The sequence below is a fragment of the Clavelina lepadiformis genome, chromosome 2 (genome assembly GCF_947623445.1).
Source record: "Clavelina lepadiformis chromosome 2, kaClaLepa1.1, whole genome shotgun sequence".
Taxonomy (NCBI): domain Eukaryota; kingdom Metazoa; phylum Chordata; class Ascidiacea; order Aplousobranchia; family Clavelinidae; genus Clavelina; species Clavelina lepadiformis.
In genome coordinates, this window is record NC_135241.1 from 26,379,386 (window position 1) to 26,401,460 (window position 22,075).

A 22,075-nucleotide genomic window follows, 5' to 3' on the forward strand; every position below is an offset into this window, starting at 1 on the left:
TGATTAATTGGAGCTCGATACATTTTCCCGCTCGACCAACTCATTATTGTGTTGTTTTTTGCTCTCTCGCGGCTTAATATTAATTTATAGAAGATGGTTTTTAACGCGCAGTGAGAAAGCGGCAATGAAAGTGAGGCTTCGATGATTTAGAAACTTGTAACAACCGTCATCACTGGCGAGGATGAAAGTTGAAGTGAATTTGCCGACTTTATTTATTTTAGTGAAGGAGCTCGCCCATAAGATTTCAATAAAATGTTCTGAGCCAAACCACCTGGCAGGCGTAAGTCCTCACTAAAGCGGCACAATTTGTCTGCTGCTGATGGGGAATGTCAACATTTCAACAAACTATAATTTGTCGATCAGCTTCAATCAATCTATTGATGTCGAAGCGATTCTCAACAAAATGTCGGAAACAATTTTAATTTAGGACGAAAACTCATCAAGAGCTCCTCGCAAATAAATTTAATAATTTTTACAACACAACTAACACTGAAAATAACGGACAAAACGAACCAAAGAAAACAAATGTACTTTCTACGTCACAAACTCATTCCAGAATATTTAAATATGACACAAAACTCAAAACGCGTAAGAATATTACATTCGTCCAATGAAAATTTATGACGTATAACTGTTGTCATAAACACGATTTGCTGACGTAACAGGGGTTTGTAAAGTCGAAACCGAAGCTTTGTCTTCGTCAAATGAACGAAAAGTCGACCAAACACACGACTTAATGAGGTAGAAAAATGCATCACGTCCCAAATCCAAACTTTATGACGTCTTCCAGGCGTGTCGAATTTCACATTCAAATTCCTCTGCTAGGTGTCGCTGCGGCGTTCTGCCGGCCTGTCCGTCGCGAGCCTCAACGTCACGAGGTATTGTCTCCACTGCGTCCAAGGTGTAGTCTCCTACTCAGTGAAGAAGCCACAAGTGTTTTCAACAGCGCACGTCAGCTTGTCTTGGAGCTTCTCGTAGCTCTCATACGGCGGCAAGTCGATTCGATTGAAACTGCGAGAGAAGAAAGTTAAATTTGTGCAACAAAGATCAACCAGAGTTTGCTCCCTGCAGCTCACCATGTGTGCGCCTTAGGCAAGCTCTCAGTCTTAATGTCGACCAGCTGGATGGTGAACAGCCGGGGTCCTTGCGTGCCCGTGGAACCTTGCAGTGCCTTAAACCCCTGTAGAGGAACCCTAGAGGACCCGGTGACGAACTGGAGAACCCTGCATAGAAAGAGTGTTGAGGTCGCAGGCAGGGAAGGGCTGACAGAGACGGGCTCACCTTGCTCGCTTCTCCTCTTCAAACCCGTCTATGGCGCGCCAGAACCACCGCACGACGTTGGAGTCATGCGAGCAGTGTTTCAGCTTGGTGTGCTTCTTCCAGTCGTCCACGTTTATCTTCCCCAGACCCCCGATAATCAGCTCTAGCTCCCGTTCATCGAACTGACGTAGCAAATGCTGGGGAACCAGCTCGTAGAAGCCCTAAAGCGCAGGTCATGCATTTTAACCACATCTCATCCAGTTTACATCATTAGGTCATCCCACACGAGACGACTTACTTTAGAGAGGGAGAGGAATTGTGCCTCGATGCCTCTCAGGAACCTCCAGTTCACGTAGAGCTTCACGTACTCGCGCTTGTTCGACTCCGTCACCGCGATGTTCGATCCATTCGGCTTCAACTCATGGGAGAGTCTCTCCCCGAACGAGTTCGACTCGACGCAGAACGTGTGGTCCAGCACACCGCTGATGTCGTTCTGGAGAATCCACTTCATCGAATTGTACAAGTCAGGATCGACCTAACCAATATACACGTCATTGTGACGTTAGACAAAGAGTCATTCCGGGTTAACACAGGACAAAGAAAGCCAGCTTATTGTAATAGTGACGTCATTGCGAATTTTACCTCGACCATATCTTCAATAGAAATCTGTTTTCCGAGAAGTTGTTTGTAGAAGAGCATGGTGAAGCCGCCGTCGATGTAGTGGCCGTGGAAGACCGCCATCCCGAGCACGCGACCAACAAAGTGGAAGTAGGAAAGGTGATCTGGGTTGATGTGCGAGTCGGGATTGATCTGGAGCGTGTAGATGTCCTCCCTGGAGTACTGCGCAACAATGGTGGCCTCTATGACGCGACACTGGCCATTCACAGAAGCTCTTATGTTTTGAGACGGAATACCTGGAAGAGTCCGTAGTAAGGATTAAGCATCTCGTGTGAGAGGATGTAGAGCCACTCCCTGGCAAGTCCTCCATAATCCAGGCCGTCCTCCCCACTAAATTTCACCATCAGTCGCTTCCGAAGATCTTTTGGCTTCATCTTCATGATCAAACTGAAATAAAGCGGAAAGTGTGAGAAGCGACGAGGGATGACTCCAACCACGAGGATGGGGAACCACCTGTACGACTGCTCGAAGGTTTCCGGCCTCTTCACCTCCAGTCTGCAGTGGCCGGTCTGGGGCTGGTGGGACTGGAGCTCCGTTCGAAGGATTTTCAACTTATGGACCAGGTCGCGCTTGTATCTCGGCAACTGGGAGTCGGGCTCAATGGCATCAGGGGCTGGAAACAAAAATTCATTAAAATAATATAAACAAACAAGAAATAACGCGTCGAGATGCTTCACCTGCAGATGGGCTTCGACGTTCTCTGCTCTGTAGTTGGCCGATGTACCTCCCTATCCGCGGATCAGTGAACTGCGTCGTTCTGCTTGAGTGATCGACGTAATAAAGCCTTCCAGTTGCGGTGGAGCGTAACTCCCAACCAGAGGGTAAAGGTCCAAGGTCATCGGGGTTAATATGGGTCAAATTTCGAGGTATCCTGGGGTCATGCCAAGATGAGACCCCAGTTTGAGTGTGAAGGAAATAAACTTGACCTTGTTGAGTTGTTCTTTGTTCGTAACCCTCAGGAAGGGGAGCAGGGGGGCCGTGAAGTTCGTTCCGGGTGAGGTAGTTTCGGTGCCTCCTCGCACGGGACACTTCTGATGTAGCGGGGTCCGGGCCCGGTGGTGCGATTTGTTCAGCGCTGCTGCTGCCGGTGCGAGCTCTGTGATGCGAAGGTTCCGCATCAATGATCGCACTCACTGGCCGCCTCCCCTTCCGACGACTCGCCTCCTTCGGACGCTCCCACTGCGTCGTCCTGCACCAACACACGATGTCAGTAATGTCCAGAGCACATGTGATGACGCCGCACAAACTCGCCTGGTGTAGTGGTTGACGTACTGCACTCTCCCGTTGGTCACCCGTGCTTCCCAGCCCTCGGGAAGATCGTTCTCGTTTGGAGGAGGAATCAAGGACCTGGCATCGATGACGGCATTCGACGGAGTCCGATCATCAAGATCTCTGCTCTCGATGCTCACCACGATCTGCCCTGGATCACATCATCGGCTCATATCATGCTCACGAACGGATAAAGACAGAGTCGGTGCCATCACGTGAAGACAAGAGCTCACCTCTGACTGGTTCTTGGTCGTTCTTCGCGCTCTTGCACAGATCAAGTCTCTGGTATCCGGTGTCCTTCAACCTGTTGATCGCGTTCGACATAATTCTGATGCAACCGAGGAAGCCAGCGCCTTGACGTTTGTGGACTTTTCGATGATTCCATACTGATATGGTGATACTGTCAGACTTTCCCACATACCTGCGAATCATATCACGATCACAACAACTCTCCCAATCATATCACGATCACAACAGCTCTCCCAATCATATCACCATCACAACAAGCTACAGCAACATCAACTTACAAGTCATAATGTTGGTTCCACTTTGGGTCTAACGTGGCTTTGCAGGTGCCAGTAACATGGCACTGTCCGGAGCCATCAACTAAAATCTTTGCAAAAGGATCTGGGAGACCTGCCATAAATCATGACGTCATCAGTGTGTAATAATATTTCTATGAGAGGAATATCGATTAAAACTTACGGAAGAAATCTCTTTTGCAGATGTTCTTGGCACAGAAAACTGTAAAAAATCAAAAACTTTTGTCAAAGTAATTTGAAAAACTAAAATATTCGCAACAAGTAAGCACAAAAATAAATTATAATCGAAAATAGACGCCTAACGCGAAGGTCGTTGACCGAACCCTATGTAGCAAAGATAATGCTGAGTTGCAACTTGTAAGATGAAAGTTGGCTTGAAGACTGGCAGCGTCAGGTGAATAATGAGACAAATATGTCGAATTCTCGACCAGACTGAACTTCAAGCAAATGACGTCATAGTGAAATACAACGCCACTATCGAACGCATCGAAGCGAAAACGACGAAACAACATTTTTTAGACTCCCTCTTATATTCGTTCGTTGTAAATACTTCCGCCTTAACTTTTCGACAATAAACAACTGTGGTAGAATGCTCAAGAAAGCGGAAGTTTGCGAGCAGCGGATCAACTTCAAAACTTGATCTCGCTTGAAGTCTCCACGGCCCACAGCGTAAACAAAGCGCAAGGTGCCATGAGTATTAAATCGACGGCGCAGAAGCGATCGCGATGGGCGGCTCCTTTCATCTAATTAGAAGGTTTAGACACAAATTATTATGACGTGGTAGCGCCCGATCAAGTGCTAAAGCGCGACCGAGCTGGGAGGAAGCGAGCTGGGGTATCACCTGCCAGCCACTGTCGCCTTCGCTCGATCACTCAATGACGACTCACAGAGCGATATGGATGTGACGTCACTTTAGAGGTTTTATGCGGCAATAAAAGATGTTTGTTCTACCTTGATGTCGAGGGCAGCTGGGATGCGCTCAACGTCATATAACAAGCCATCAGGTCTAATCAAACAGGGGCTGGTCGAGGCAACTCACAGCCTGGACCGAGGCATGAACCAACCTCAATTGCCGGTTGTCATCGAAGAAACGAGTTTGAACGAGACCTGGCATCGACGTAGCCGCCACCATCCGCCAGGTGTTGACGGTTATAAAAATGACGGCCCGGCACGCTACAGACTGTTGAGACTGGAGCGTGAGGCCGAAATAGTGAGCTTGTAAAATCGGAAACCAAAATTTGAAAGGTCGTCGATTCCAGATCAAGCAATTTAAACAATTTGCATTTCAACCCTCGTGCGACGTGAAAAGCGCTGTGGCCTGTCCAACGTCATACTTTCGTTTTGGCAAAAAAATCGAACATCGCACAGTTTGTGACGTGTACAATAGACGTAACATACAACAATGGCAACAATAAGCGAATAAGCAGCAGAACCACCCGAGCGCTGCGCCGAGTTCGTGAAGCGACGTCGAAACATCGCGTGTATATAACTAAACGATTATTACGTCATACCTGTGACGCGAATCTTCTTCACTTTGAACATGTTGACTCCCATGACCTTGTGTCACGTGAAAAGCTACAGCGGCGGGCAGACTTGGTGGGAAGCAACAAAACTTATCCCCTAACACTCATGCTCACGTGTCTGCTAACAAGGCAAATAAGATTATCGGGCAAGGATCACGCTGGTACCTGTCTTGCTCCGGGACCACAACTGCGTCCCGGTGCCCATCGTAAACCGGTCATCGGTTCTACAGTAAGGATTCAACCACACATCTGCCCTTGATCTTTCCACTTCTCTGTGTAAACCATTTTCTGGGAATATTTTCTACTCCTAATATGACAATTATCTGATATCTATGCCGACCTTCCACTCGACGCTAGAAATCGTTGATACATGATTTCAATTATGATGTTTCTATGAAGCATTGTTTGATAAAAGCAGTCAGCGAACGACGAATGCGGCCGCCATAATGACAGATCGCCGCGACATTGGCAGCTCTGACAAGATGGCCTCATGCCACCACCAACATAACGTGCTAAGGAACCTGAAGCTCGGCCTACACTGGCGCATCCTCGCATCAGTGGCAAGACGTCTCAGTCGAAGGCGACGCACTAAATGCCCCCGGCCAACTTCTCACAAACAGCTCGCATATTCTACCTACTGACGTCATACTAGTGAGTGCTTTATGACATCACAGAGCATGACGGAAGCAAAAAGCCAAGGTAGACTAAAATGCAAAAACATGTCGTCTTAGCAACAAATTAACCAGAGAAAGGGTCGAGTTAAACCGACTTGCAAGTTTGACACGACGACACAAATGCGCCACGAGCAGATCTTTATTAAAGCACAAATATTCGGATTTCGATCACTGCTATTACGTCATAAGCAAGCAGTAACGTCTGGATCACCTCAATGAGATCAAACTCATGCAGAAGAATTTTTGAGTTCGAATAGTCACGCAACAAAAGCCCTCTGTGACGTATGGTCTATTCATTCCTTGGCAACTCGCCACTTGGGCTGATTTTCATAAGAAACTTTAAGTGACAGGCAGTCTGGCCTTAAGTTTAGCCGCAAATTTTATAAAAACGTTTTCCGTAGGGTTCATTAATTTACCAACACATCAACTTGATTTAAACCAAAGTCCTGTGAGCGAAGGCGACGTCGGTTCTAGTTAATCGTGTGACGGCGGTGAAGCCGGCTGAAAAAATTTTTCAACAAACCTGAAGGAATTCAGAGTTTGTCATCCTTCACCAAAGAAGTCCCACTCCACTGTTTCATGTTTAAAGTGAACGCAGCTGACTGTATAAAGTACCCTGGGCAGGTTTGGCCAAGACCACGATTGTGTCGCAACAATTATCTCGAGAGATTTTCAGACAAATCTGGTCACGTGACTACATCTGGGGTGTTCAGCCGAGTCACAGACGATGAGTCAGCGTTATTTTCATAGAATATTTCAGAAAATTAAAAAACCCGGATGTTCTTGCGACTATGTCTGGACTTTTTAGAATGAGAATAGATATCTTATAACAATTACGTGCATCGCTTGAACGCGGTTATCGAAAGTGCGCGACTAATGCGCAAAAATTCCAAATTCTATTTCAAGTTTGAACAACAAGGTAATGACGTCACAGCAGAGGCGCGGTGCTAGAATTGTGGGGGAGGGCGGGCAAATATTCAATGATAATCTTGTTTGTGGAGACAAAACGCAAAATCGCATTCCACAAATTTCTTTTCGACTTCTAATTTTTAAAGTAAGCTCGATGTAAAAGTTACTTGTTGGCGTCAACCCGTCTCACTTTGCCCCGCACTGTGACGTCACATAAATTGCAGTAGGTCAAGTTGAACGATGATCACGTGATGTGCCGACGTAGCAACAGAGTTGAGGGAAATCAATTAATTACTTGATTTGCTACAAGAAAATTGGGAGAGCTAATGTATAGAGGTTCAACAAACGACGCCTCGCCTTCTTAGCAAGAGGAAAACGTCCGCCATCAACCCAAGTTTATATTTGCTGAAGCCGGCACAAATAAACACGAGTCAGCGTCACTCGATGAGAACACAATACACAACAATCATGATTGTGACGTCATTCATATTTCGACTTGACAACAAACTATTTCAAGAAAACCCTGCATATGACTGAACTAGGCGGCACTGGCCACACTGCTTCTCATATAACTAGGCTCAGCATTGCTCGGTGATAACGGCTTCATCTGCGACAGTGATACAGCCTATGACGGGCGCGTAGGGCTCGCTTCAAGCATTTATGAATGAGGCGGCTCAGTTTACGAGTTGAAAAAGCGAAAAAGATTAAGTAGTCTGGGACTTGGCACGATGAGAAGGCCGACTGAGGAAACCGACCATCAACAACCTCTGGCGCATTCAGAACAATTTTCTTTCTGGCATTTTCCAACTAAGTCGCACAATTTTATCGAGAAATACTCAAACCCGGTTATTAAACTATATTTTTTGAGTTTTAGGAAAACTTTTTACAAGCGGAGTCCTTCAAAACAAGCGAGTTGTTGATCTTAATACAAATACCTCAACGGGCGTCGCACCGAAGTTGCTCAACCATATGCTCACGCTGGAATGACAAAACGTGAAGTTGTAGAGAGGAGCGCGACACTAATTGTAAGTTTTGTCATAATTACACCAATATCTGTTTGAAGCGAGTAGTCTGCTCGGTTTCCCATCGATGAAAGACAGTCTGAGATGAACAGAACCTCTATTTATCAGCAACAGCTTAATAAGCGAGGTTGTGCGACAGACATTGGCCAGATGTAATCAGGTCGACCCAGACACGTAGCTCGAAAGCGGCGGCCAGACGAGTTGAAGGTATTTATGGAAGCGTCGCATAGAGCACGACGCCTTCGATTCTTGCAGACGGAGCTCACCCAATCAAATACCGAAGTCACCCTCCGCCGCATAAAGCGCCCGCGTGCATCAATTTTCATTCAAGCCTTGATCTACCATAAACATGACGTCAACGTGATGGTTCGATAGTGAACGACTGTCTCTAATGACGGCATAATAGCTGCTCAGTGAAGCGTGACAAAGGTGCGGGCGAGACAGAGGAAACGGCGAGAGCTGGCATGGAAGCCGAGCGCATTGTCGGGCTGCGTCACAAGCCTCAATCTTCTATCTCCAACGCTATGTTATATTGACTACGACTCAAGAGGGCGGCGAAGAAAATCTCGTTAAATGTCACGAATTGGTGTGAACGGAAGCGGGCTGTTTGTTTAATGGGAACCCATTGAATGGTCGAGACAGGAATATTGGGAAACTGGCGACAGGGTGGGAACAAATAGGAGTAAATATCGCTTCAACTCCCACATTGTGGCGATGAAAAAGTGCAAGGCTTTGCAAAATACTGCCTTAGCATAACACCTGCAACAAGGCAGGGACTGCAATCCTGCTCCAAACACTTGGAGCTGACCCATAAATATCACAAGGTATACAATGTGCATTAAATGCTGCCAAATCAATCAAATTCCACAAAATGAAGAATAATTTTGTAATTAATCTCGTTCAAACTTATAATGACATATGAATTTGCCAATATCAATAAAAAACTAATTCAACAAAATCAAAGAATTAAGAAAGTTGTTAATCACACAAAGCGAAGCTAAAGGAGACCAGTTGTGCAGGTACCTGTGAACCGGAGTTTGGTCGTTCCATTCCTTCTCGTAACAACTGATGATGATGACGCCATGTCTGCGGCAAACAACATAGAAATCTCATAAATTACACAAAATTGAGCTATCATATCTTAATAATCTTATCCTACCTTAGATGTGGAACGATATTTTCATTACGTCACAAATATCCCAGCAAAATAAAATTACACAATCTGAAATGTACAGATTAAAAAATAATTCAATGCCAGCAGTGTCAGTTATTACTGCTGTTGCCATGAAAAGGGTCGATTAAGGTCATTGTTGGTAATGTTATCACAAACCTGCACATGCACGAGACAAAATATGTTCAGTCTGGAAGTTAAACTGACAAGGCAAGGACTGGGAAAGGCTTAACGTAGATGTACACAGAGATTTTCAACAAAAGTTTAACCATGAGCAGCATTGAACACGCACAGACTTTGCAAACTTCCACTCTGTAAGAGTTTCATATCAAGTCGTAGATTCTCTGCAAATGCGAGGTGAGCTGAAGCTAGCTAAGATGTTGCAATTCTATCATCATGAACTTATGCCATATAGCAAGCGAACTCTGTCACAAGATGTTGGCATATGACAAAACATTGACTTCATGTCATCAGTTATATAATAATTATTCACACAATAACACATCATACCGACACTGTGAAAACTTTGCTATTTGAAAAATAGATTTATGTGGAAAAAGTTCCAATTATTGAAAGTACAGCTGCAATTACAACAACTGGCACCATAATTATTCATGTTTTTGTTCGCAGTAAAATGTTTATAGTTGCAAAAAGTGTAAATTAGAACAAGGTTCAGCTTTTCAATTTAGTTATTTATAAATTCTCAGCCTTTGCGACAACAACTATCAAGTTAAGCACGCCAGGGCACTCATGATTTCAAAAATATTGATACGTTGAAGGTGACTTTAACTAGTGTCTTACAACTTCTTATGTTGCAATTCTTTTTTGGTGCACAAACACAGACAGACAGACAGAAATGCCATCGCCCACCCGGTTAAGGCTGATTTATACCAGGATGATAACGACGACGGCTCTTTTAATTTAACAGCTACAAAAGTTATCGGTTACCACGTCAACAGATAGCTAGGACCTACATAAAGCTGAGTGCTAGTTAACAATAAGTTATAAAGGAATAAAACAAGGAAAAATTGTTTTTGTCTTGTTTATAAGAAAGAACAGGCAAGCTGGTGAGTTATTTAAAGTTCATGTAGTTTGTTGTCTATAGATGTGCCTGAACAAACTAAAGTTCTTATTTGGTAATGAATAATGCGGCCGAGGTAAGTTTCTCCTAGAAAGCCTAAAACTGTAAGAAAGGGAATGAAACATAGAACATTTCGGCAACACAAATACGCTAGAAAAGTGACAAATTTTTCTTCACAAACTTATTGTGTGACTTTGCACATAAATGACAACACTGTTCTAACCCAATTTAAAACTAGAACAATACGTTCTTGCAAAATCATACAGCTTTTTTAACTGTTGTGTGACAAGTAAGTATTTTCGAATGAATCTTGAATCATGTGTTGTAAAGAAACAGTATTTAGACAGTCAACTCAAATTTCATGACAATGAAAACCATACAACCACACTTTGCAAATCAAACCTAAGATATTCCACTTCAAAAGATCTTCATTATAAAAGCAAAGCTTTCCATACAACGGTGTGCAGTGAATTAATCTGTCAACACAATACCAAGAACAACGGATGTCAATTCCGAAAAAGGAATCATTCGGCAAAATAAATTGAGAATTAATGCGTAAAACAGAAAGCTAAGCACTTTGCAGGATGAAAATGCTGAAAGTTGAACTCGCATGACATCAAAATGCGGATTGTATGACAGCTTTTGTCGAGATCTCGGGGGGTGCAGAAACAAAATTCCGTTGTGCAACGCAACTCGTGACCCAAGCACGCATTTATGGTCGACAAGGTGCGGCCTTTTATTATAAAAATGAAGAGAAAAGTAGTGTATCACATTTTTTCCTGATGTGCAATAGTGAATTTCAGTAACAATTTGCCATAAATGAACAAGAGATTGAGGACCCAGTGCACGCCATATAGACTGTAAAGTATGTTACGAGCACATCCAAGATTTTTAGGCAGAAACGATATTGCACACCATGAAAGAAGACAAATCTTATTAAAAAAAAAACTTGCTTTTTTTCTCCGTTCTTTATTAGCCTATGCAAAAGTAGAGGAGCCACATTTTTTTCTTTGCATGTATGACTCCTGATTAAAAACTGCCACACTTTCCAGGCGGACACAAAAGGGCAGATACAGCGATTTTTGTTGAAAACGTGACATAAGCTAGTTGCAGAGAATAACATGAGCAACTGAAAAGTCAAAAACATCTGCACTTGTCTATACAGATAGCCCTTCTCTCTACAACATACGTGTCAAACTCCCGGCCCGCGGGCCACATCCGGCACGCTTTACAATAAAACTTGGCCCGCAATGTTATTTTATACATTGAACTATTTCCGGCCCGCGAGACCATTGTACAGTATAACTTACTTTTTTAAACAAGAAACAAGATTATAACAAATCGCACAATACCGCAGCACAGCAGTTGCCCCACCATACGTTAGAATAAATACCGATAGAATAAATAGATTTATTCAAACGCTTGGCATCTGGGCTGCTTTTTTCTTTATTGTTTGTTAATTCTTTAATGCTTTTGCAAGGAGATGAATGAAACATAATGACGTAAGAGAAAAATAATCAAAAATAGCCCAGTCAAAAATCGTCAAAAACATCAAAAATTTGGTGCTGTTTCGCTGCCTATTCCAATTTATGTACTCGTGTCACGAAACGTTCAATCAAGTTTTATCCTTACGGCCCGCGGCGTTAAATAAGTTTTGAGTTTTGGCCCCTGGTGCGATTGAGTTTGACACCCCTGCTCTACAACAACCATTCTGTCAACTTCCAATCTACCATTTCTTCGCAAATACTGTCAATCTGAACCTTTATGTATGCTGCGCTCTGGTGGTCAAATTCGAAATTATATTAGAAAAGCCGGGAAGTGTTTTTTGAACTTGGTCTAGTAGACAACCGGTAGGCTGCAAAGTTACTGCCAAAGCAAGAATTTAGTTAAAATACAACAAAAAAGAAACTTGTGAACAATTAAGCCGGGTCCAGAGTCCACGTAAAAATTTCTAAAAAATTAAATTCGATGGCCGAAAATGTCTGTGTCGATGTGGCTTTTCATTAAGGACAAGCACCACACGCCTAGTTTTGCCACGAGACTGCGCATAATGAAATTTCTTGGCTATGACTTTGCCGACCATTTTGTGAACATGTAGCAGACTGCTAGAAAATGGAAAGTAAGTTGTTCTTGTTGGTGGCATTTGTGCTTTTGTTCGGAGATATCACAGCGAGCAAGGAACCAGCTCATCACCACAAAGACCATCTTGGCAATACTGAACACGATGTTAATTTTGACCGCAAAGTGCTTCTACAAGATGCCGAAGAAAGGATGGAAGAGGCCCTCTCGAAATTGACGTCATCGGAGCAGAAAGAAAGATTAAAGAAGCTGGTTGAAAAGAAAATTGATTTAAATCATGACGGGTATGATCATAACTTTTCAAACAAACCAGAACTTCTTGTAGAGGTCAGATTCTTGGTCCAGTGCGAAAGTGCACAACCACGTGATGCATTTGTACGCTATAATTTTGTGAATTAACATGTTGTGGTTGTGCACTAGACGTGTGATTCCAGTGTGATAATGGAAACGCTACTCACCCACAGCGAAATGTTTGCGTACTAAATAACTACAAGATTTCAAAGCATAGAAAGTTAAAAATGTTTTTGCGTTCCAGTTCTAACGTGGCATTGATTAGAATGATGTTGACTAAGATCATGTTTAGAATTTTAGAACTTCTAACAACTGCACTTTGTTAGAAAATAATTTGTGATTAGGCCCAAGAAAAGATTTGCCGTTTTTAAGTAAAATATACACTTCTAACAAAAATATTAATTTAAAATAAGGGTCTTAAAGATCCGACAATGGCAGTTGCTTGATTCAATTAATGTTTTGATCGCAGGTTTGTCAGCTGGAAAGAACTTGAAGAATGGACTTTGAAAGCCTTCAATGAATTTGAAACAGAAGAGACTAGAGAGGAGTTTCCTCTCCTGGATGTCGACGATGATGGGAATGTCACCTGGGAAGAGTTTGTCTCATTCACTTATGGCAGTGACTTCAACGAAGACTTCGAAGAATTTAAAAGGCCCGACTCAGAAGCATGGAAATCATTTGTTGAGAGTTACAAGCACAACAAGAAAATGTTTGAAGCAGCTGATCAACAAGAGCCAATGAAGTCACTCGATAAATTTGAGTACATCGCCTTCAAACACCCAAGATTTACCCGAAAAACAAGAGATGTTTTCATTGACGATGTTTTGCAAAAATCTGACCTCAACCAAGATGGAGGAATTGACTTGAAAGAATTTCTTGCACATTATCAAAAAAATTCTGATGGTGAAGATCCTGATTGGACAATTGTGGAAACTGATAAGTTCAAAGAAGAATTAGACGTCAATCATGATAACTTGCTTACTGGGAATGAAATTATGAACTGGATGGCTTCAGACAATATTGAAGAAGCCCGTGAGGAAGCCGACCATTTAATAAGTGAATGTGACACAAATGGTGACTCCAAGTTAACCATCAATGAAATTTTGAGTAACAAGGAGCTCTGGATGGAAAGTGATGCAACTGACTACGGGAAGAGATTGGTCAGAATTCACGATGAATTTTAGTTTGCTGTATTTCACCTGATCTCACTTTCCTTGATGATTCTTAATTTGTGGTTTGAAGTTTGTCAAAGTTAATTCTGATTTGCAGACATTTTGCTTGAAGTGTATTTCTTATACACAGGGTTGCCATCGGTCTCAACTAAAATTTAAGCACGACTAGGAAACGAAAGACGAATAGCACCTTAAACAGTGCACAACAGAAGAAAGCAACCAATGTTCCTAAAAAAAAACGAGACACTATCTGCATGTTCTAAACTTTTGTATCTCTTTGGTACAAAATGGTATACTAAAGGTGACAAAATGCCCAAAATACGAACCTCTGCCCTAAAAATAAGGACGCAAGTGAAAATAAGGACATTTCTTAGAAAAAAGGACAAAAATATTTTCTAAGACACGGACCTTTAAAATAAGAACAAATCTTATAAATAAGGACGGTATGGCAACCCTGCTTATACAGTTGGCTTGAAAGGAGTTTGTAACTTTTCGATCAGTTTTCTACTCTTTCTTGTCTGAGCTTAACCGGCCTACAAAGTTGACTTGAGTGCCAGGAAACATGTTCATAAAATGATGCAGTTTTATCTCAATTTGCCTTGATGATTCTGGTTTTCTCGTGCCAACTACCATATTGTTGCAGTTTTTTGGAATTCTTTGACATTTAACTGCGTAACAGCAATGAGCATTCTGTACAAGCCTAAATTTGAAAATATGTTCAACATTAATATGCAGTAAAACGTTTTTGTATTTACATGAAATTGCATGTGACTTGTTGCACTGGTGTTAAAAGTTAAAATGACAATTAAATAAGCAGCAAGAAAATCAAAATGTCACAAAGTTTTTATAAATTCAACTCAAGACCAGAACTGTTTGACTTGAGTTGGTGCTTGCTGATAAATTTTATAGCTAATTTGTTATTGCATAGTAATCTTTCTTAAATAGGTTTATCAAACTATAAGCTAAGGCGACATTATAGTATGACCAATTATATAATTATCTATCTATCTATATTATATAAGTTTTTTACAGTATTACGCTTTTGATCATTGTATTTGCCTACTATGTTTAAGAATGAAAGAATTATTCCATAGTTCTTATATGAAAACGAATTACTCGAGTATCTATGCTGTGTACTTGGTACTTGCCACCTGGCCTGGTACTTGTACTCGAGTAGCTTGATCGACACTTGAGTACAACTCAACTCAAAATAACATTGATCCCGATCTGCTTCTGTGCAACAGGTTTCCTTAAATGAGTGATTGTGGAGTGCTGTGTAAGCTGTCCTCTTGTGGAGACCACTTAGAAGAAAAGAAGTTGTCATTGCTAGGAGAATGTTGCTATGGGTATGGATGGAGGATTGTTATTAGTTCTATCTGTCAAAACTCAACATTTCAAGCGTTTGATTCATGCTCAATAACTTGTCTCACTGTTCTTGGCTTGGGCAACGAACACACCAATTTGATGCAAAAAAAAGCAACTCCAGCAGGAACCTGACGAGGTTGAATGCTGATGATTTTAATCCGATCTTTGGAGGAACTTCCCAGCTCCAACAGGTTTGATGTTTAAACACTTAACATTAAGCCCATGTACACTTATTTATGAAAAGTATTTTGCAGGCTGACTGCCTTACTGGAAAGTGATCACGGTGTAGAAGCTGAGCTGGCTGCTTGATTGAAGAACAAAGTTGAGCAGGGAAATTGCTTAACAAAGATAGTGTCGCTGTTGGTTGTGGCATCCTCTCGAACAACTGATATGTGCGAGCTATTTAACATTAATTAACTACTGTGATTGCCACTAGGCATATTAACAGCAAATACAGCGCTGTGGAGAGAAATTTTTTGTACCCATGGGCGTAGTTTGTTTTGAATGTGGCCCGAAATCCTGGGTGGTACGGTGGAAACTTGTAATTTGTTGAAGGAGACGTGATGTAATTTCCGCCCCCCAATATATGTCACGTTGGATGGAATTTAGAATTCGAAACATATTGCAATTTACGATATATGTCGTTACATAAGGCTACAATGTGTAACCAGCAAATAAATTGCCTTTGCGAGGCTAAAGCCAGTACTTCATTGTGAACTTTTAATACCCAATAACAGTTGTTGGGCCCATAAAATTGCCTGAAACCTTTTAGCTTCAACATTATACAGTACTGCGTGTTTGTTTATAAAAATGTCTACGCAGTACGTTAACAGGCGCGGATACCGCTTTTACCAATACTCAGCTTGTATTGAAATGAAAACAAGTTCATTTATCGTGTTGTAAAGAGTAGGCCTGCTTAGCGAAAACTAAATAAAGACTATACTCGTCAATTAAAAGTTAAACTGTAGACCAGGGCTTCCCAAACTGGGGGTCGCGACCCCGCAAGGGGTCGCGTAACGAACTTCAGGGGTCGCACAGCGTATACCAATTTTACACAAAGTACAAAATACAATCAAAACAAAATATCGTTCCAGCCTAATCAACATCGAAACCGCCTTGAGACCAGCATTAACAGATATTGAGCCACGGCTGGACTTGCTTTGTAGCAGAAAGCAGTCGCACCAATCACACTGAATAAATGTGTGTGCTTTTTTGTTTCCAGTAGCCTAGATATGTGTAAAGTAGTAAGTAGGCTTTGAGTTCTGGTTGCTTGAATTCAGTCTTTGAATCTCAATAAATGTCACTAATGACTAATGTATATTTCGCACTGCTAATCAATTTAAACGTGAAGGGTCGCGGAAAACTTCAGAAGTTTGAAAGGGGTCGCGAGCAAAAAAGTTTGGGAAGCCCTGCTGTAGACGACTGCCCGTGCAAAAGTTTAATTAGGAGATCGAACATAATAAGTGTCCAGTCAAGTTCTTATTTTGAAAATAAACCAATAACCTTTCCTATAGCAGAGAAAGGGATTCTGTGGGCTATAATTCTGCTTATTTCGTTGTGGTTAGTTTGTACAAGCTAAGTTATGCTTTACTTAGGCTTACCATAATTTTGTGGCTTCAAAGCGGGACGTTTTCGACATATGACGTCACAGTAACATTTTTATCGAATACAATGAAATAAATAACAAGCAAGATCACGAATTCTTCTTCAAGAAGTACCGGTACGCTACACAGCATAAACAATAATAAGAACATGCTAATGTTCGTGTATGGCTTCTATGCGGTATGCCTATGCTGGCTGACTGAATGCCAAACCGGGACGTTTGGCCGACCGATCGGGACGCCGGGACAAGACGTTAAAAAGGGGGACTGTGCCGGCTAAAACGGGACGTATGGTAAGCCTAGCTTTAGGTAAGCTATGGTAAGCCTAGATTAGGCTTACCATACGTCCCGTTTTAGCCGGCACAGTCCCCCTTTTTAACGTCTTGTCCCGGCGTCCCGATCGGTCGGCCAAACGTCCCGGTTTGGCATTCAGTCAGCCAGCATAGGCATACCGCATAGAAGCCATACACGAACATTAGCATGTTCTTATTATTGTTTATGCTGTGTAGCGTACCGGTACTTCTTGAAGAAGAATTCGTGATCTTGTTTGTTATTTATTTCATTCTATTCGATAAAAATGTTATTGTTACGTCATTTTTTAGAAGATAATTGGTACAGCTTGTTACTTTGGCTAGTGGTTGCATTGTTAGCTTAGTTAGGCCGTTAGGAGAATAGACACGCAAAAACTTGATTTTAGCTATTTAGGATTTAATTGAAGTTAAATTTGCATTAAAAGATAGATTTAGGTAATTAGGTTACTACATTGTAACATTCAAGTTAGGTTAAAAAGAACCGGTAAAATGATGCTTTGAACGCACGATTTTTCCGGTGAAACAGAAGCAGCCATCTTTGTATCGTTAACGTCAATTCCTTCCTATTTTTCAAATTGAAACCGATATTTAGAGAATAAGCACTTGAACTTTCGATGACAATATGGTCAATGAAGACAGCTAGGGTGGGTTTAAATGTAGGCCTACGTAATAATTCCGAAAAATGTCAAGTTAAAAAATCACAACTAAGGGGTTTGGGTTGTTTGAAAGCGTCCCGCTTTGAAGCCACAAAATTATGGTAAGCCTAACTATGATGAACAATGTAACTTCGGCGAAAAGTTTTGAAGAAAGTGGTTTAAAGTTGGAAAAAAATTCCCGAAAGTAACTATAAAAACTAGGCAAAAGAAAAGCATCTGTCGCAATAAATACACAACGAGCGCTGTTTATAACTTAAGGACTACAAAAATATCGAACTGTTCCTGATCCACGACTGCAGCAAACTTGATATTATTTTATTGGCAGATAACATGCTCCGAAGCACATGACGAGGAGAGACGTCTCAAAAAAGCGTCTGTGTGCTTCCTAGTCTAAAAGACTGCACTGACTCGAAATGCGAACGGTGAAATAGATAAAAAACAGTGACTTTTTGGTAAAAAAAAACGATGTCTTGCCGCCATCTAGTGGACAGTCCGGTGAACGTTACAATGTCTTTGAACAAGTTATGAACGACGCTTGCTTTCTGTTCCGTGGTCCTAATGAACAGTTTCAAGTTCGGGCAATACAACAAAAATTCCTATACCATACCATGTATCAATAGGCTACCATCATAAAGTAAACGACATAGTGTGACACGTCAAAAACTTGCCAGCTGATCGGAATGGCGGAAAAAGATTTTGACCAATGAGCGTGAAGCTGATGTCAAAGTTGTCATCGAAAGGAAATGGTTTGGCTGAGCTGAATGTTCGCAGCTACTTGGTTGGTACAGAAGAGGTTCATCGGTTAAGTCAGACGGTTCGTGCTGGTATCGGTCTAAGCCAGTGGTTCTTAAACTTATTCAGTTGTTGGAAGTAGTGAATCCAGTAAGTTTCATTCATGCATTCACCGAAACTTTCACTAAATTCGAAGAATTCAGGCTACATCTACCAGCGACAGGGTGACTGACTCACCAAATCCCCGGTCTGCAGAATTTGGCAAGAACGCACTCAAGTGCGGCTGTAATTATATTCAGTAGCGCATTTCAGGTGCGTTAATGAGCACAATTATATGTACTTAGATGAATTTTGTATGTATTTAATTAATTGTGGACACAGTTTTTATACATAATTTTACATGATTTGTGTTCTTTTGTAGTTACTATTAACCAATTGTTATCATTGCATAACAAGGTTTGCATATTGTGCAAGTCAGATGCCCAGACAAAAGTTATATAGATGGGATATCATGTTATGATGAACAACTTAAATCTTTTATGAGACTGTGAAAGTGCAAGCGTTTTCCACAAGTCTACTTATTATCCATTCTGTTGTTCTGTACGCGGACATGACACCAATTAATGTGCTCATGCTGCTTTGGCCAGCTTGATTGAATATAGCTTTCGTTTTTCAGTTTGTGAAATCTTCTTAGTAGGAGTTTGACTGGTAACAAGGTTGTGGGATTGGTTCATTTTGGGCTGTCAATCATGACCAAGCCTGGTGAATTTATGCTGGTGCTATTGTTGTGGTCGGTGACACTAAATGTTGTGATAGAAGGCAGGTCGGTGACTCATAAGAAAGATGGTGATAAAAAGCAAGCGGTGATTGACAAGGAGGTTCTTTTTGAAGATGATGATTACGATGACGACGATGTACTCGATCTGTCACAGGACGAGCAAAAGTCTCGACTGAAAACACTTGTTGAAAAGAAAATCGACGCCAACCATGATGGGTAGGTGCACAATGTATTGCCGGCACCGAACAATAAGAAAGTTTATGTCACTTCTTTGCTGCTCCAACAACTTATGCAAATTTCTATGTAAAATTTTTAACGTTTTCTATTTGGACATGAAAGTCCGCATTGACGGTTTAGTTTTGTTGTCACTGGTTGTGGTTTGATGTTTTTCAGGTTCGTTGATTTGCCGGAGTTGCAAAGCTGGTCTTTAAAGGCATTTGATGCTTTTGACACTGATGATACAAAGGAAGAATTTAAAATGACCGATTCAAACAAGGATGGCGTCGTCACATGGGGAGAGCATGCAGATGATATCTATGGCGAAGACTTTTCAGAGGAAAATCCTGAAGACGAAAGAACATTGCAGCAGTACCACAAGGATAAGAAACTATTCACCGCCGCTGATGCAGACTTGGATGGGAGCCTCAGCTTGGAGGAGTATCTCACTTTTAAGTTGCCGAGAAGAAGTGAGAAGACAAGCGCCATCATCGTTGAAGATGTGCTGGAAAGATTGGACAAAGATGGTGACGGAGAGATCAGTTTGGAGGAATTTTTGAATGAAAATCCAGAAGAAGATGAAAGTGTTGATTCCACGGATCGTTTTAATGACGAGTTGGATCATGATGGCAATGGATTGCTTAATGCCGAGGAAATCCTCCACTGGATGGAGCCAGATAATAAAGAAGATGCCCACGACGAAGCAGAACATTTAATGAACGAGTCCGATGCCAATGAAGATGAAAAACTGACTTCGTCGGAAATAGTTAACAACCACGACCTGTGGGTGGAAAGTGATGCCACTGATTATGGCCGACAGCTGATGAACCACGATGAGTTCTGATTAGGCAATGTCAAATCGTGAAATTTACAGGCTTCTTCAAATCTTCTTAAAATCATGTCTTGTTGCCGAATTTTATGCTAAATGATTCATAGTTTGCTGCTGACATACTTGAGCCTATTTGTGAATGCAGTGATTTGCTAGAGATCTTTTTGTTGTAGTTTGCCAGTTCAATTGCCATAGACACAGTATTGTCATTTGCTAATGCAGAAAAATACAAATTATGTCCTAAACTTTTTTATATGAGCTCGCTTTTATACATCGTATAATGAAACTACTTGCAAGGCCTGTTATTGTGGTGGCTGGTGATGAAGCTTGGACTAAAATTATGAGATCCAGGTTCGATACTCAGCCGTGATACCCGTCTTTATTGTCTTGAAACTCTTACACTTGTAACTGAATGGAGTTCATCTCACCATAAGTTGCAGCACGAGCATGATCGTGAGTTCTGGGCAATGCCTATGAACCGTGAATACTTCGACGCCAAGAAAGTCCTGTAACACGTCCTTTTATATTAATTATTGTCTGATCTCAGACATTGATTTGCACTCGTTAATGTTATGTTATATGAGTTTATGTGCTGAAGAGAAGTATTGGTCACGGTTATTGAAAACATATTGGAAATGCAACAAGTCAGCTAAAATAACATACTGCTTGCTGATTGTCATACATTCAAATAAATTTGATTCGAGCTGCGATCTCTGCTCGCTGGTAGAAGTGCGGGCTTATAAAACGTGAAAGCGATGGGAGTGAAAATATTCGACAAGAAAAACGCAGCATTTCAGAACATGTGCAGCGAGGAAAACAATGTGATTATGTGACATACATCCAAATACCAAACGACAGTTGAAGGGTTTGGCGAAAAACAAATTCATAAACTTCAATCAATAACCAGAAAACACTTTTGCAAGAAATGATGTAATGATATTAAAAAATACCACCCAGACCGCTACAAATGCCGCCCGTGTCCCATGTTCGATTTACCTGTAGTTGCGCTGCCATTGCAACGCTGTTGCTCTTGATTTTAGTAAAAGTAAATTTAAACTGATTAGTGCAGTTTCGGCTGTTTTGGTTAAGTAATTTTAAAGAGAGTAGGCTGGAAAGTTTTATTAGGGTATAATGGCACTACTTTATTATTATTCAAGTTGCTTGGTTTGAGAATTTCGATAATTAATTAGCTATATAGGCTACTTTTTAGGGTTTTCAAGTGTTTTGAAACAATATTAGCCTTTTTAGAATGAGATGCAAATAATAATTTTGCGAAAAAATTTGTTATAATTTTCTTAGCCTTGTTTTCGTAAGAACAACTAGTGTTGGTAACAAGGTCCACAAAAAAATTGCTAAATAAAATATTATGAAATCTTAAATGCTTTAAAAGTTTCAAGAATTAATTTAAGTTTAAAATTTTTAATTTAAAATCTTATTTATTTTGTAATGGAAGGGGTTGTATATGGTCGTTGAACTTGATAACTTGACCCACTTCACTACAATGTTTGCTTGTTGAATTGTTTATTGCGGATGATGATATATGAGTCTCATAAGGTCGTTATCTGCTTTTCTCAACCTTGGACTTAATTGTTCACATTAACGGCTTATTGTCTTATGAAGATGACAACAGAGTTGTCTAACTTAATACTGAACTTCTTCAAATTGAATTCAACAATGGTTACACAGGAATGGCAACTGTATAAACTGATTATATTGAAGCTTCTTTGAACGATAACATTTTCACAAATCATTAGTACAGCAACACCATCAAAACGTCCATGTTACTACTATTTTCTTAGTAAACGAGTGAATGAACAGCTGTGTATAGCTCACGTAATATAGGCGTGATATTTAATGCCACGACTTTAAACGATAAGCAGGAAATCATTGATACGTCATGTTATGCTTCGTTGATT

The 22,075-nt window shown here is 41.2% G+C and overlaps 3 protein-coding genes across 4 annotated transcripts; 2 read left to right on the top strand and 1 right to left on the bottom strand.

Annotated features, from left to right (window-relative positions):
* Positions 1-441: 441 nt before the first annotated feature.
* LOC143447446 (E3 ubiquitin-protein ligase SMURF2-like) lies at positions 442-11,820 on the bottom strand. 2 transcript variants are annotated; one of them, XM_076947552.1, is made up of 15 exons: positions 9,208-11,820; positions 9,037-9,099; positions 8,901-8,963; positions 3,913-3,951; positions 3,735-3,843; positions 3,441-3,628; positions 3,190-3,358; positions 2,616-3,127; positions 2,392-2,551; positions 2,175-2,325; positions 1,903-2,100; positions 1,559-1,795; positions 1,282-1,481; positions 1,077-1,223; positions 442-1,011 (listed from the first exon to the last, which is right to left on the bottom strand). In XM_076947552.1, the coding sequence occupies exons 3-15, from the start codon at positions 8,959-8,961 to the stop codon at positions 912-914; spliced, it is 2,271 nt and encodes a 756-aa protein (XP_076803667.1). In that variant the 5' UTR covers positions 8,962-8,963; positions 9,037-9,099; positions 9,208-11,820; the 3' UTR covers positions 442-911. The 2 variants fall into 2 exon arrangements, with proteins under 2 accessions (XP_076803667.1, XP_076803668.1); XM_076947553.1 differs by lacking the exons at positions 8,901-8,963; positions 9,037-9,099; positions 9,208-11,820 and adding an exon at positions 5,261-6,974.
* Positions 11,821-12,129: 309 nt separating this feature from the next.
* LOC143447465 (reticulocalbin-2-like) lies at positions 12,130-16,005 on the top strand. The gene is made up of 3 exons (XM_076947585.1): positions 12,130-12,492; positions 12,969-15,227; positions 15,291-16,005. Exons 1-2 carry the CDS (start codon positions 12,242-12,244, stop codon positions 13,681-13,683), a joined length of 966 nt encoding a protein of 321 aa, XP_076803700.1. The 5' UTR covers positions 12,130-12,241; the 3' UTR covers positions 13,684-15,227; positions 15,291-16,005.
* A 2,822-nt stretch (positions 16,006-18,827) lies between these two features.
* LOC143447467 (reticulocalbin-2-like) lies at positions 18,828-20,459 on the top strand. Its single transcript, XM_076947588.1, has 2 exons — positions 18,828-19,330; positions 19,508-20,459. The coding sequence occupies exons 1-2, from the start codon at positions 19,086-19,088 to the stop codon at positions 20,172-20,174; spliced, it is 912 nt and encodes a 303-aa protein (XP_076803703.1). The 5' UTR covers positions 18,828-19,085; the 3' UTR covers positions 20,175-20,459.
* Positions 20,460-22,075: the final 1,616 nt, after the last annotated feature.